The sequence below is a fragment of the Hippocampus guttulatus genome, chromosome 14 (genome assembly GCF_054856545.1).
Source record: "Hippocampus guttulatus isolate MCC_2025c chromosome 14, RoL_Hgut_1.0, whole genome shotgun sequence".
In the NCBI taxonomy this organism is placed as follows: domain Eukaryota; kingdom Metazoa; phylum Chordata; class Actinopteri; order Syngnathiformes; family Syngnathidae; genus Hippocampus; species Hippocampus guttulatus.
This window is the reverse complement of record NC_141274.1, coordinates 1,097,467-1,111,657: the sequence shown is the minus strand read 5'-3', so window position 1 is coordinate 1,111,657 and position 14,191 is coordinate 1,097,467. Positions and strand designations below refer to the sequence as shown.

Genomic DNA, 14,191 nt, shown 5'->3' with positions numbered 1-14,191 from the left:
TAAGTCTGCAAATGCATTGTATATTTTCACAATTATGTGTTGTTGTGTAATAAACAGCTTTGACATATGTGTTGATTTCAGTGAATATTTTTTTTTCATTTCCTGCTGCTATATCTCTATTTCAGTTGGAAACTTTATTGGCGCCCGTTGAGCAGTTGTCTCATGGCGCACTGAATCTTAACTTTACAAGCCAGCTCCCTCCAGCTCCTTTGAGATTTACAAATCCCATCTTGCAAAGCGTCACACTGATTAAAGTGGAATGCCACTGAGGGCATATAACTCCCAATTTTGACTGGAATTTCCCGGAAATATATATCTCAAGTCGTACAGAGGCTGACAGTGCAAACCGTTGTCATGCATGGCATCCAAACCCTCAAGATCTCAGTTCAGCGAGCGTCAAAAGATTGTTGCCTTTCTGCTTTTTTTGTGTATTTGTTTTGCTTTTTTCCCCTTCTGAGCGAAAGGACAAATTGAATGGAGCAGAATGGAGTACAGGACAATGTGACTAAAGCCGTGGTGGCTGTTTTTATCAAAACAGGACCACATGTCTGATGGATAGATTGTAATGAAAAGGCTTATTCATGGTGATCTGATCACTGTTGCTAGGGGCAACCATTTATCTTTTAGTGGTCATGAGTCAATAGTAGGCTATATGCACTGCATACGGTAGTTCCCACACTCATATTAACACCGAGGTACAATTTATAGTCTTCAAGGTAGCTAACGTGTTTTTGCAACGTGAAAGGGAGCCGGACTAGTCGGCACGAACTACAGCTCAACAATTTTGAAGAATAATCAAATGAATGTACAGTAATTTGTTTTCCTGATGATTATGATTGAATATGCAATTTTTTTTTCAAGGTCTTCTTCCCCAAGAGTTTTTCAACAAACACAAGCAATAAATTAACATATATGATAACAAACAATGAGAGATTTATTATACAGAAATGTTTTGGCAATGTGATAGGCTAGGCTTCTGCTAAAATAACGGCAAATGAACCATGAATGAATGTGGAAGACGGTTTATTTCTATGCAGTAATGTAATTAGTGTTGAACTTGCACTCTTTGAAGTGTTCTCAATGATAAATTGGACCCTATTGTTTTACCAACTATTGTGGAACGATTCTACATCAGCAACACACACACACACGCACGCACGCACACACACACACACACACACACACACACACACACAGACACACACACAGCCTCCGATTATCGTTTGTTTGCAGTAGTTGAGTGCATACGTGTGAGTGATGTCAGCGGTTACTTACGCTTGAATAGAAAGGTTCTCCCGACACGCAGATGACATCTTGCTCCTGAATGGTCAGAATATCTTTAGCCAAGTGCAGTCGGATATTAAACGGCTCCTCATTACCTTCTTGCATCAAATAAATCCCAGTCTTTGTCTGCGAACATTGGGAAAGATAACATCGTTCATCGGGGCTGAATTAAGTGGCCATGAAATGAAATGTCGGCAAGGCCGCTGGTGGCGAAATGAACATTGCAAATTAGACGGCTTTGCCGGTGAGCGTTATTGCCTTTGCTTGGTGACGCACATACACACAATCCTAAAAAGAAAAAGTTTTCCTGGCCTAAAGAAGCAGTGAAAGTGAGCAGGCGCCGTTGTCACCTCCTTGCATGACACAAGCAGCAGGACTGTGATTCCAATCACGCATTTAAACACGCTGATTTGCATCAATTTGCATGGTGCCACCGCTTCCCCTCCCCGGCTAATTACGATGCCTGTCTGCCCTTGACTTGAAAGGGTCTAAATAAAGAAGGCACCTTCACCTGGCACGACTGCTAAGAGGAAAGGAGCCACCCCGTGTCAGCGTGTTTGTCACCCATCATCACTTAACAAGGCTGAGCCGCATGCGTGCAATATGTTAGCTCCACTGCAGGTCAGTTATCTTTCACTGCTAATGAGCAACGCGGAGGAACGCGGCCTCCGCTCGCAGCTGCGGGGTGACGGATGGAATCAGAGGAAGACAGTGTGTTTTCCTTCGCCTATCTCGGATGCACGTGTGTTCGAGTGTGTGAGAGAGAGGAAACAAGAGGACATGGCTCGACACAGTCAGGGTCAGAGAACGCCTCACGAGGATGAGCGCCGGTGACCTGTGCCGAGGCTCGCATTGTTCCTAATTGGCCTCATCTCTCCTCTCATCGCACGCCTCGCTATCCCATCATTAGCCACGACATCATCTGTAAGCAGGCACACACACCCGCATCATGCCGTGCACTGCATGCAACAGCTGTGTTGCTCAACCTTTATCACGCCATGGAAACAACATTTACTATGCTGAAGAATAGGCAACTTGTATTTTTTGGCCCAAAAATATCAATCTAAGTTGGAACAAATTTCAAATGTAAATTATTGACATTTATGGCAACAATGTACGTAGTTAGCACAACAAAGCAAGCAAGGTGTTTGCTCCGTAATAAGTTTTATTTAAATTATATATTTAAGTTGAATTTGTGTTGAAAAGCCAACTAAACTAAAATTTGATCAGTTTGTTGCCTTGAAATTTTCAGTTCACCCAACATTGTTTTTTTTTGTTGGGTTTTTTTGTTTGTTTGTTTTTTTACAGTATACAGGGCACGAGCGATTATTTGGTTGGGTAATTTTTTTCATCTTATACTGGCACTTAAAAAATAAATAATAATAACAATAATAATAATAATAATAAATAAAAACACACTGGCAAAAAAAATCTGCAAAAATGAAAGGATATTAGCCAATTTAATACATACTATTTGATACAGGAGTGATCCTGACCCAACAGCAGCATCAGCCGTCTTTCTTTTTTCACATCCAACAACTAAGCGTATTCAGCGAATGATATCACACTTTTTTTTTTACCTCCCAAAATGGAATTCATTTGAGAACAGATTCAAGGCACTCTGCCCCAAACCTGGTTAAACCATTCGTTAAATGGGACTAATACAAGCACTAAGGTAGATTGTATGGTTACACTCTCACGCCTTGAGGGAGCGTCCGTTGAACGACTCGCACAACTCCTTCGTGCAGCAAAGCAAACAACGTGCTTGCTCGACCAACTCCCCCTAGGAAGCTCGTTAAAGGGCCGTTTCACATCCTAGGATTTTCTTTTCTATTGTTAATGTTTCTCTCCTTTGATACGGCATACCGTCAGCTTTCAAGACAGCCATGAAAGATCCAACCTCGATTAAGCCTCGAGCATGTTCAGGGCAAATCATTCTACTGAGATGGCCCTCACAAAAGTGCTCAAGGATCTTTTATTAGCTTTGGACTCCGAGAGCTCATCAATATTATTATTACCTGACCTTTGCCCTGCCTTTGTTTCTGTCGATCAAAATGTACTGCTCGATCGCTTTGTCTTTAAAGGCTTAGAACGCCCCTGATTGAAATGTTATTCCGCAAAGAGAGAGCACCATGTATTTCATGGTAATGTGACCTCTGAGTACTATAATGTTACGTAAGGGGTCCCGCAGGGATCGATACTTTGTACTTTGCTGTTCCACTGTCGATGCTGCCACTCTGAGATACATATCATTCGTAATTATGACATTCGCTTTCACTGTCATGCTGATGGGATTCAATTTTGCCTTTAGAGCTAACTGACCCATGCAAGAGCTGTAACCAAATTAGGCACTGGATGTTTTGTAACTTCTTGCATCTTGACTCTGATAAAACCAAAACGATGGTTATTGGTCCTTCCAGACAAAAGTACCCAAAGTGACTCAGCAAAAAAGAAAAAAATGGGTGTTATATTTGACCCACCTCTCTTCCTTCAACTGCATATGGAGAGCATTACTAGAAATGCGTTTCTGCACCATCACCATATTTCCCAGATACTTCCCATTGTATCCATGAATGATGAATTTGGCAGCACGCCTTGACTATTATATTGTATGTTACTTGTGGGTCTTCCCATGTTTAGTCATAAAAGCCCGCAGTTAGTACGAGATGCAGTAGCAAGACAAAAGGCCTCTATTTTTATATATATATATATATATATCGATTTTTGTTCCAGGACAAGTCTAGTTTGCCTAGTTTTACCATCTTTGGGAATTTGGCACAGCGCGGTGCGCCTTTCTGGGCAATTTGGTGAAAGGAAGTAGACTAGACTTCAGGCCAGATGAAACTAGATCTGAGTTGCCGAGTAGGTAGGGTGACGTGATTTTGGTGGATTTGATCAATTAGCCTGGATTTGCTTTTCTGTATTTTTCGTGAATAGTCCTTTTCACATTCACATGACATCAATTGTAAAATACCACTAAGATTGTTATTATATATTATTCCCAAAATAAAGAAAATACCACTAAGATTGTTATTATATATTATTCCCAAAATAAAGACCTGACCGCGAACAGACGCCTACGCCACAGTTGAGTAAATGAAAGCCCCCCCGGCCACCTTTTGCAGGAATAAGATATATAATCAATGCCCTGCATTAGCCACTTGTAAAAGCAGAAAGGGAAAACAAAATAAATGCTTTCCATTTCCAGGGATTGATTAAATGCTACCAACCTCTTCATTTGAGGTCTTGAAATCCATGTGCTAGCGCGCAGTGAGGGATTCTGCAGAGGAGAGAAACACAACTGAGTTATCCAGCGGCTGCAGCAAAAGCCCACAGCCAATTTAAACTGACTTTTTTTTTACCAGCAAGAAGCGCTTTCAAAAGAGACTAGACCTTCATGGAAATGCTATGTAAAATCTCAAGAGATGCTTTTTCAAGGAGCAGAGAAGCAAAGCTTGTTAAAAACAGTTACATGAGGCGCGATATCTACAGCACTGTATATCGAAGGATATGAATGCCTATAAATTATGCAGATGTATCTCAATAAATGAGAACAAAAATTCTGGATTTTTTTTTTTTTTTTTAGTAGCTTAATTTCAAGTGAAACACATTTCATTATAGAGGTTCAATTGAATTAAATCATAGCATACAGTGCACCAAATTTCCAAATTCCCCATCTCAAGAAATTATTATACACATATATTACAAATTAGATGGATATCATCCTCCGCAGTGTTTAATGAATATGTAAAAGACGTATCAATGCGTTTCGCTTTTTGGATTGATCTACCGGACTCAGTTAACTTTTCTATTATATTCTAAATCATTGAGAAGCACCTGTTCACGAATGGAGGGAAAGATTGCCTTTTGAATGGATGAAAGCACATAGCAGCACTTGATACAAGACATTGCACTCAGAGATTAACGTTGTAAATAACTACCAAAGTTTTGACACTTTTTAAATTCAAATATTTAAAAGTAATAAAGTACTCTTCAAGACACAAATCACTCACGATCTTAAAGGCTACATGCTGTTTCGTCAAGAGATTGTCTAATCAAATGGAGCAGTCCGCTATGGTGAACTTTCGTTACAGCCACATTATATTTGTTTTGTTTGTAGCACAGCCATTTGTCCATTCACACTCATTTATGAATGAAAACCATAAGGTGAAAAATCTAGCACATCTACTAGTCCGTCTATACTTTATCCTTCTTTTGAAATTTGACTCCCCGGAATGAGTAACCTCTGGAGTGAAGCAGCAAGAAAGAATTCATGATCGCAAAAGGTGAGGATAAGGAGTGCTAATAAATGTTTCAATCCATCTTTCCCCATATAGAGAAGAGCTTTTCTTTTGTACTGCAGTGAGAAAGAAGGTTCCACGGATGCCATATTTAAGCCTTGCCTCATTTGCACAAAAGAAGCCGGCTCACTTTTCAGCAGACATAACAGCACTTGACTCGGCGACCAGACGTGAAACACAAAAGGCGGCTCCCGTGGCACCCGGTGGAGGAGATACTCACTTCAACTAGAAAGGCCCCAACTGTTTTCATGTGGCGATCAGGCCATCGAACATCCAGCTGATCCCGGATCAGAGTCACGCTGCTGCGAGCCGGCCTGTCCGCATCCCCAATGGACGCAGCAATCAGGGGCTGGGAGGATGGCAGGAAAGGGCGTACCTCAGGGCGTCATCTCGGAGCCACTCGCAGGCGCAGAGCTGTGATAAGAAACAGAGACGGGAAAGAGTAAATTCTCTGGTGAGGAAACGGGAGTGAATGTTACTGATTAAACACTTGAGAGGGGAAGGGATATGGGACCAGATGCAATTGGCGGCTGCTATTCCTCACATAAACAGGAGATTTGAGAACAAGCTTCATTCTGGAGAACAATGTCATGCTTGTAATACCCCGTCAATATGCAATTAGCTCATATTCTTGCATTTTGTAAGAACAACACGCGCCTCTTGTTAGGATGCCTTGCTGGCTGCAGGCCACCTTTCTGATGAGACGCAGTGTTGCCGCCATCATACAGTTAGTGCTCTACAGCATGAAAAAAATTTATCAAATAAACACAAATATACGAGTTGGTTCCAAGCTGCATTCTACGGATAAATCACCCACTGCTGATTATTATACAGAAAGAAACCCTTTATAGAATTCGAAAATGTATATGTCTGAGTCCCATCTGCACCAGGAGTGAGCGATCCGCAGAGCATCTGAGGAGGATAAACGCTGAAATGTAAAGCAATGGCCTTCAGGAAATAGCTCAGGGATGGGCGCAAATATTAATCGCGTATTTAAGTTCAACTCAAAAGCTTTCTTACATGGAGGTTACATCTTTGCTCGTCCGCTGGAAAAACATTGCTTGCAGTTTTATCAAAGCTTAATTAGGACGAAACAATCCTGCAACAAAAGCATGTGACTGGTTTTAGTCATCCATCCTGTTTTCTGACCTACATTCATATACAGTAAACCAGGTTCCATGTTCACGGTCCCACTATTGGTTGTTTTTTGTTGTTGTTGCTGTTGTTTTTTGTACAGTTGACGATATTTATATAGGGCCACGAGATGGTGCGCACTTATTTAGCTTGAGACACTGTAAATAAAGGACGAATGAAGTAGTTCAGCGCAGTGTCATTTTGGTTGATAATGATTGAATGTCACTTACGGAAATCCTGCTCTTTTCAGTATATACAGAATATACATACCATTTCCATCAAACCAATGACAAATAATTTTGAAGAAAGACCTTTCATTTGATTTCTGACACAAGGCAGAACATTCTGCAACCCAGAATTGAAGTTCAAAATATAACACAAACAGCTCACTCTGATTAAGGATTCATTTGCAAGAAATTAACATAATGGACAACTCTGTGAGTTTTGGGGCCATGTTTTCATAGACAGGCGTCCGCGTGCTTGGCATAAAAATGGCAGCACCGTCATTTTCGTGTCGGGGCAAATTTAGCTTACCGCGTTTGGGACCGTAATCCTAAAGCTAGCCATATGCCTTACCTTAATTCTTAGCTGTACCCTACCCCTAACAGGCAAAACCAGGCTAACCCACATGCTTGCCTTACCCACTAACTCTCGCCCCGAAAGCCTATCTATCGTTCTGACCCAAATCCTAGCCGTAAATATAGCCCGAAGCTAAAGATGAAATACGATTGCTAACCCTTTTGAGCTGGTTGGCGAGCAGAATTGATGTGCTTCGATTGCCTCATTAGTGAGTCACCGTGTGTTCCATTGCCCTATTAAGGGTTAAAAAGTAATTTGTTGTAATCCTGCCAAGACGAAGCTCTAACGTGGACTCGGCTGCTCAATAATGGGATTGTATTTCGATGCAACAAAACAACAACAACGGCCCCAAATTAGCATAGGGTGAAGTTTATAATGGTGTATTGATTAAAGTATTATTTATTGAATTGCTGTGGGAATACCTGGCAGCTAAATCAATCAGTAACGTCCCGCACTGGTGTACTAGAATGTATACAGAGCAGAAGGGCAACAGTGATGGGGAAAGCCAGTGATGTGTGTGAGTGTGCTCTAAATGAGTTGCGCAGAACGTCTAAAGATGTGACAGAAAGCTCCTATAAAAAGAAATGTCCTGTCTGAAAAATGCCTCGCGTTTCTCAATTCAAAGGTTTAGACCCTTTGTTGCCTTTTAAGTTCAGTCAGCCTAAGTGTTTTCTTTCTTTTTTTTTTTAAACAATCATTCCATCAGATATTTGCAGCGCCACCAACTTTGCCAGAGCCGCGTTGCCTCCGACACAATGGAGAGGAGATTGGCTGAATGAGGCAAAGATGATACACGGGACATCTCCATCTCCGAGACCCGATGACATGAGGCAGCCGTCGGCGCCGCGTGCTCATGAAAATCGAGTTTTACTGGAAAATGGATGCCGGCGTCACGTCCAATGCATTCGACTTCGTGAAACAGATACAAGAGAGCACTTACAGAATCTATCTGCTTATTTGAGTATTATGCAAGGGCGACACACATATCCACTTTTTGAGATCTGCAATAAGTAAACGGCAATGAATAGGTGAATGCATGAGCCCTGGGATGCAGTCAGTGCTCATGTATTTGTACTGTACGGTTGAGGAGACTGGGACAAGTTGAGTCTCCCCTTCTTCCTAAAATAACATTAAAAACCAAAAAAAAAACCTGCTTAGTTTGGCAGGTGGCCAAGAACCCGATTGTCACTCCGTCAGAGCTCCAATGGTCCACTGTGGAAGGAGGAAATCCCTCCAGGACAACCATCTCTGGAACCATCTACCAATTAGGACTTTGTAATACATTTGCAATAAAATAGGGATGAAAAAAAATACTTTTTACGTTTTATGGAGCACTGCGAGTAGACTTTTTGAAATTCTATTTTGGAATAGGGCAACACAGCATGGGAAAAAAATGAACAAATTCCTGATGGACTCTATGCGGAGCCAAATGGTTTATTTATTTTTTAACTAGTATTGTAAAAATGTTGTCCTAATTTCTCTCACAGATTATAAAGCACGTACTGTAGCTCGAGGGACTGTTTGGGGTCTGCGCTTTACTCAATGTCATTTGGGCTGCAGTTAACCAACATTGTTTATGACTGTAGCTGGGAATGGTCGTTATTTATTTAGGTTTCCTGATCTGCGAGCACTTGGATGGCTTTGTGCCTCTGTGAGATACAGGTGGCACATTTGTGGGCCAAACGACAAATGAAATGGGATAAGACCGCAGACGGTGACATTTGAAGACACCGGAGGACTTTCACCACATAACAAATGCAAATATTAAACATTGAGAGAAATAAATTGCAATTTCTTAATGATTAATTGCCGCTGCAAGCATGTGGAGATTGGATTGAGGCCAGCTAAAGACCTGAAAATGGTCACCATTGTCGGTTTTTTTGTGGACTGAAATGGAAGTCAATTTCAGATAACATTCTTAGAAAACGTTGGTGGAGGCTGAATGGCTGTGCGGGTAACAACGTTGAATTTGGACCGCCTTCTTCTTTGAGCATCTTGGTAACAACATTGCTTTTATTTATTTTTTGTATCGCAGTCCGGTGGGCCAGTGGTTAGCGCGTCGACATAACAGTGCAGCGGTACCGAGTTCAATTCCAGCTCCGGCCTCCCAGTGTGGAATTTGCATGTTCTCCCCGGGCCTGCGTGGGTTTTCTCCGGGTCCTCCCGTTTCCTCCCACATTCCAAAAACATGCATGGCAGGCTGATTGAACACACTGAATTGTCCCTAGGTGTGAGTGTGAGTGTGGGCGTTTGTCTCTGTGTGCCCTGCGATTGGCTGGCAACCGGTTCAGGGTGTCCCCCGCCTAGTGCCCGAAGACAGCTGGGATAGGCTCTAGCACCCCTGGCGACCCTTGTGAGGATAAGCAGATCGGAAAATGAATGAATATTCTTTGTATAAATAAGCCAGGATCAACTTGTGTCCCTTTTCGACCGAGCGTATTTCAACTCATTCGGCTCACTTTTGATCCGGCAGTTTTAAGGGCGTACTGTGTGCCGGGCCCTATACATTTCATCCTTTATGGCCTTTATTTGCGTGGACGTGTTTCTCTGCCTCCCGCTCAGACACACGCTCGGATCGATCGCTCGCTAGAGATGGAGACGCGTCTCATCGTGTTTTCAGTCCTCTGAGAACATTTGTCCAAATGGGAGTGTGTCATGGAGCTCCGGGCCCCGCGTACACGATGAGTGATGGGCGCAGTGGTAAATTAGTGGACTCATTTATAGGCTGTGCTCTTGGCCTTTCTGACTGTGATGCATGTCTTCCGCCAGAAGATATCAACGAGTCGCACACTCGACACACAAGGTGAGGACACGCCGAGTCAGCGGTTTTCCCATAAGACGGAAGCTCCCAACCCCTCCCCCTCGATTTTATCGCAGGACGAAACTATGATTTTGCGTGATCCCAAATGGGCTCATTCATCGTCTGGTGGCCTTTTTATGTACAGCCCCACTGTTTATCTCTAAGGCCCTGCCCACTTTGTTTAGATTGGTCAGCATCTGGAAGGCTGTGAGCGGAACCTCACCAATCACATTGTGGACTTCATGTTTAATCGCCGTGCTGATAGTTCCTTGATATTTGCCAGCGGTGATATTAAATTGCAGCTCTTATTAATAATAATCTTTATTGCGCAATGCATAAACAACCGCAGATTTGGAAACGACCCCGTTTGTTGAGTGTGTTTCATGAACTGACCAAAGACGCTTTGATAAACATTTAATGATACTTTTGTGCAGCTCCGCTCATGCCACTTGTCTTTTTTCTTTTTTCTTCCGAGTTGATGGTGTTGCCGAAAATGGCTTCTACAACCTTCCGTTGGTCGCAAATGCCCACCTCTGATATTTTGCCTAATGTTCAACGTACACTGGGAGCGTCTGACATTGTGACAGATGATGGTCCTTGGCTAAGCGGATTGGGCGTCTTAATCGTGTTATCAGACACAAATGAGCACAAAGCCTTGTAATGTGCCACTAAATAGCGGCCTAATTACTGCATCTGTGCGAGCAGACCATGCGTGTAAATACACGCATGGAACCGGGGCCGGGGCAACCGGGGCCGGGAAACGGCAGCCCAAAACCTTCAAGCCCTCAACCGTCCCGCCAATTAGTTATGAAGTCAAACTGTGCGAAGGGTTAGCCGATCGGTCTCGGGGCATACGTGAAACTAAATGTATATTTTATTGCTAATTAAAGCAGCGAGCGTGAAGTTGAACTTCTTTTTTTTTTTTTCACGTGCCTGAAGAGCTAAAGAGCTCAAATATGCAGCAATGAATGGCTGTAACTCTTCACTCCCAGCAGAGCCATTTTAAAGCATCTATATTTTAAAATCCAGCATGAATACTTCATCCTGATTTAGAAATGGGATACAGCACAGTGAAAGCTCTCAAAATGAAAGCTCCTGAGGTCGGTCTGAATTTCGCTTTTAAGGAAACATACGCCTCTGGAAGTTCGAGTTCGAATCGAACTTACATATTTTGCTTATTTTGAACATTTTTGCACCGTTCATTCCAAAAAGAGGAGCAATCCTAACAAAAGAAGGCTTTTAACCACTCCCCTCCTGCCTCGCAATACCCAGCCACTTCCTCGCCCAAGTGCAAAAAACAATAGGTCGGTTGCTTCAGCAAGAGGATCCGGTGAATACGATTTTTCTTCCTTCTTTTTACGCACACCTGTCTTGCACGCCTTTCAATTCCTCCCATCCAGACTAGACTACTGACACACCCACCGTGCACAACACTCCCTGAAGAGATGTGACTCATTGAAGTTTGAGGCTGGCTGTAATTCATTTTTTGGAGGCTTGTATAAGTCATAGAAATACCATTTAAAATTCTCTACTGTGTAACAATTCTCCTGGGCGCGTATTCTTCGTCCTCTGCAATGCAAAAACAACATGACTGCGGCTTACCGAGTCACCAAAGTTGTGAAACTCTTCTGTTTGTCTGCTTGATCAAATACACTGCCCACTAGTGGCCATGATGGAAAGTTACGTGATTACTCAGTTTTTCCCTTGTCAATGGTGAAAGAGCAGTTGCATGCTTTGTATTTTATCAATTTAATTCAGCATTTTTCTAACATAAATAGAGAAAATAACACAGATGCTGTATGTTATGAGTCAATAAGTGCCTAAATATTCAATTGATTTGAAGCTCGTTAGGCCGAATGAAAGCGCAGACAATCGATAGCAGTCCATTTCTCCGAGCTGCGGTTGGAAACATGAAAGCTTTGCGGCTCTCCTCCACACGGAGATCGTGTCATAGTTGCCCACCTATAATTATCGCGTGTGCATGCCAGGGCAAAGGTGCGCCGTCTGCCGCGTAGCAGGCCTGCGCCTGCAGGCGCTGGGGCGCGACGCTGGGCAAGCATCAAGTGCTGCAATCCGGTGCTGGAAAGGACTAAAAACCAACCAGCATGATTACGTTTTTTTTTTTTTGTGGTGCAGTATTCTGTTCACCCCGTGCCTGCGTGGGTTTTCTCCGGGTACTTTGCTTTCTTCCCACATTCCATTATTGATCACTCTAATTTGATTGTGAGTGTGACTGGTTGTTTGTCTCTGTCTGCCCTGCGATTGGCTGGCAACAAGTTGAGGGTGGATCGCGCCTGCTGTCCAAAGGCACCGCCAACACGCCCGCGACCCTCCGGGGTTGAGGATAAGCGGATTCAAAAATGAATGGATGGATAAGATAAACACTTGTATCAAGGATCGGCAACTGGCGGCCCGCACTTCGATTCGTTGGTTCCGCTGCGATACGGTAAGCTTCTATTTCATTTACTCTCAGGACAATGCAACACATAACGATGAACGATTAGGCGCGAATCACTCCAACGAAGATGCCATAGCATGAGATTCTACCTAATTCTGATACATTGCAATACTGTGTACCCCATTTATGATGTGATACAATTCAAATCACTCCAACTCGGTACATAATACGGTCTCTGCTCTGATCAATCCCAAATGTAGCCAAATATGGTGCAGCTCTTTAGGATGTGCTGTGCCCTGCTTCAAATATTTGTAGTGACGTTTAAAGCGAGGGATCTGAAATGAGACCTGTGACAGTTTTTCCAAACCGGGCCACGCGGTTATGCTGATGCATAGGAGCATATCTGACGATCCCCCAACGGACACAAAAACACACACACACACACACACGCATCTCTAGTATGCGTATCCAACATCAAGCATTAACGAGCCTCTCATCAAACAAAGCTTTTACTCAACAGGCCACACACAGAAGCCGTGTTCTTGTTCTGCCATCATAAGCACAACTGCAATCTGGGTTAATTGCCGCTCGGGGCTATTTGACTCTTCACAGGTTGAGTGAATTGACGAAGTTCCGAGGTGAGCAAGCGGGTAAAACAATTTGCAGCACACAATGCTCATCTTCAATCGAGCTGCTTAGCGGGTGGCGCTACTTTAGCCGGTGAACTGTCAACTCTTGGCCTTCATCGGACATGAGCCAACTTGGGTGCTTCCATGAAAATGGCCTCGTCAAGATTTATTGGGGGCTAAGGTGGCATGATATTGACACCTCATAGTCAACGGAGGTCGATTATATTCTCTTTCACTTCAATATAGTTCCTTGCCACCAAGATGCAGCACTTGTTTTGTCTAAATCAGTGGTTCTTAACCTGGGTTCGATCGAACCCCAGGGGTTCGGTGAATCTGTCTCAAGGGTGCAACGGAGCCTCTGCCATGGATGGTAAGACACACGCGACTCAATATGTCAATTAGTTATGATATGCCCGCTTGGCCATCACTGGCTGCAGATGATCACATTACATTGCTTATCCAATCAGTGCTGTGAGAAATTTAGTTCGCATAGTAGTCAACGTGTGACTGTCGTGATGGTACGTCGTACAATTTTTTAAAAAAGTACAGTATACTTATCTCTTGAAATTTTCTTTACTTTTTTCTGTTTTTAATAAATGTGTATTTTTAATATCTTGAATTTGTCAAATATATACTGTATGTATATACCTGTATATATATATATATATTTTTTTTTTTCACTAATGCAGGGTTCGGTGAATGTGCATATTAACTGGGTGGGTTTGGTACCTCTAAGAAGGTTAAGAACCACTGGTCTAAATGAAACTCCTCCACTCACTTCAATATAGTTCATAGCACCATGCTCCATTTGACATGCATCGGGTGTAAAAGACATTTTGCCGCCCATTAAAATAAGGCTTTGGATGCGCCTGCTAAGGAGGATTTCCCAAACCCGAAACTCCGCCCCCAACCCTTTGCACACCGCTGATGCCGCCAATCGTAAATGTTAAACCTGTACAATATGTACAATTACAAATCCTCATTTCTTTTCCTCATCATCTGGGCCTGTCATATTTTTGTTTAAGATGTAAAAAAAAAAAAAGAGTAAGTCATTGCGTGTGGCCCG

At 42.8% G+C, this 14,191-nt stretch overlaps 1 protein-coding gene across 1 annotated transcript in view; it reads right to left on the bottom strand.

Annotated features, from left to right (window-relative positions):
• The window catches only part of sntg1 (syntrophin, gamma 1), a 35,668-nt gene that overhangs the window by 18,129 nt on the left and 3,348 nt on the right, over window positions 1-14,191 (bottom strand). The window contains exons 2-4 of the mRNA XM_086128313.1: window positions 5,806-5,999; window positions 4,515-4,564; window positions 1,276-1,410 (exon numbers count right to left, since the gene is read on the bottom strand). Coding sequence (XP_085984439.1) covers window positions 1,276-1,410; window positions 4,515-4,541 — 162 coding nt within the window. The 5' untranslated portion in view covers window positions 4,542-4,564; window positions 5,806-5,999. The remainder of the gene's footprint in view (window positions 1-1,275; window positions 1,411-4,514; window positions 4,565-5,805; window positions 6,000-14,191) is intronic.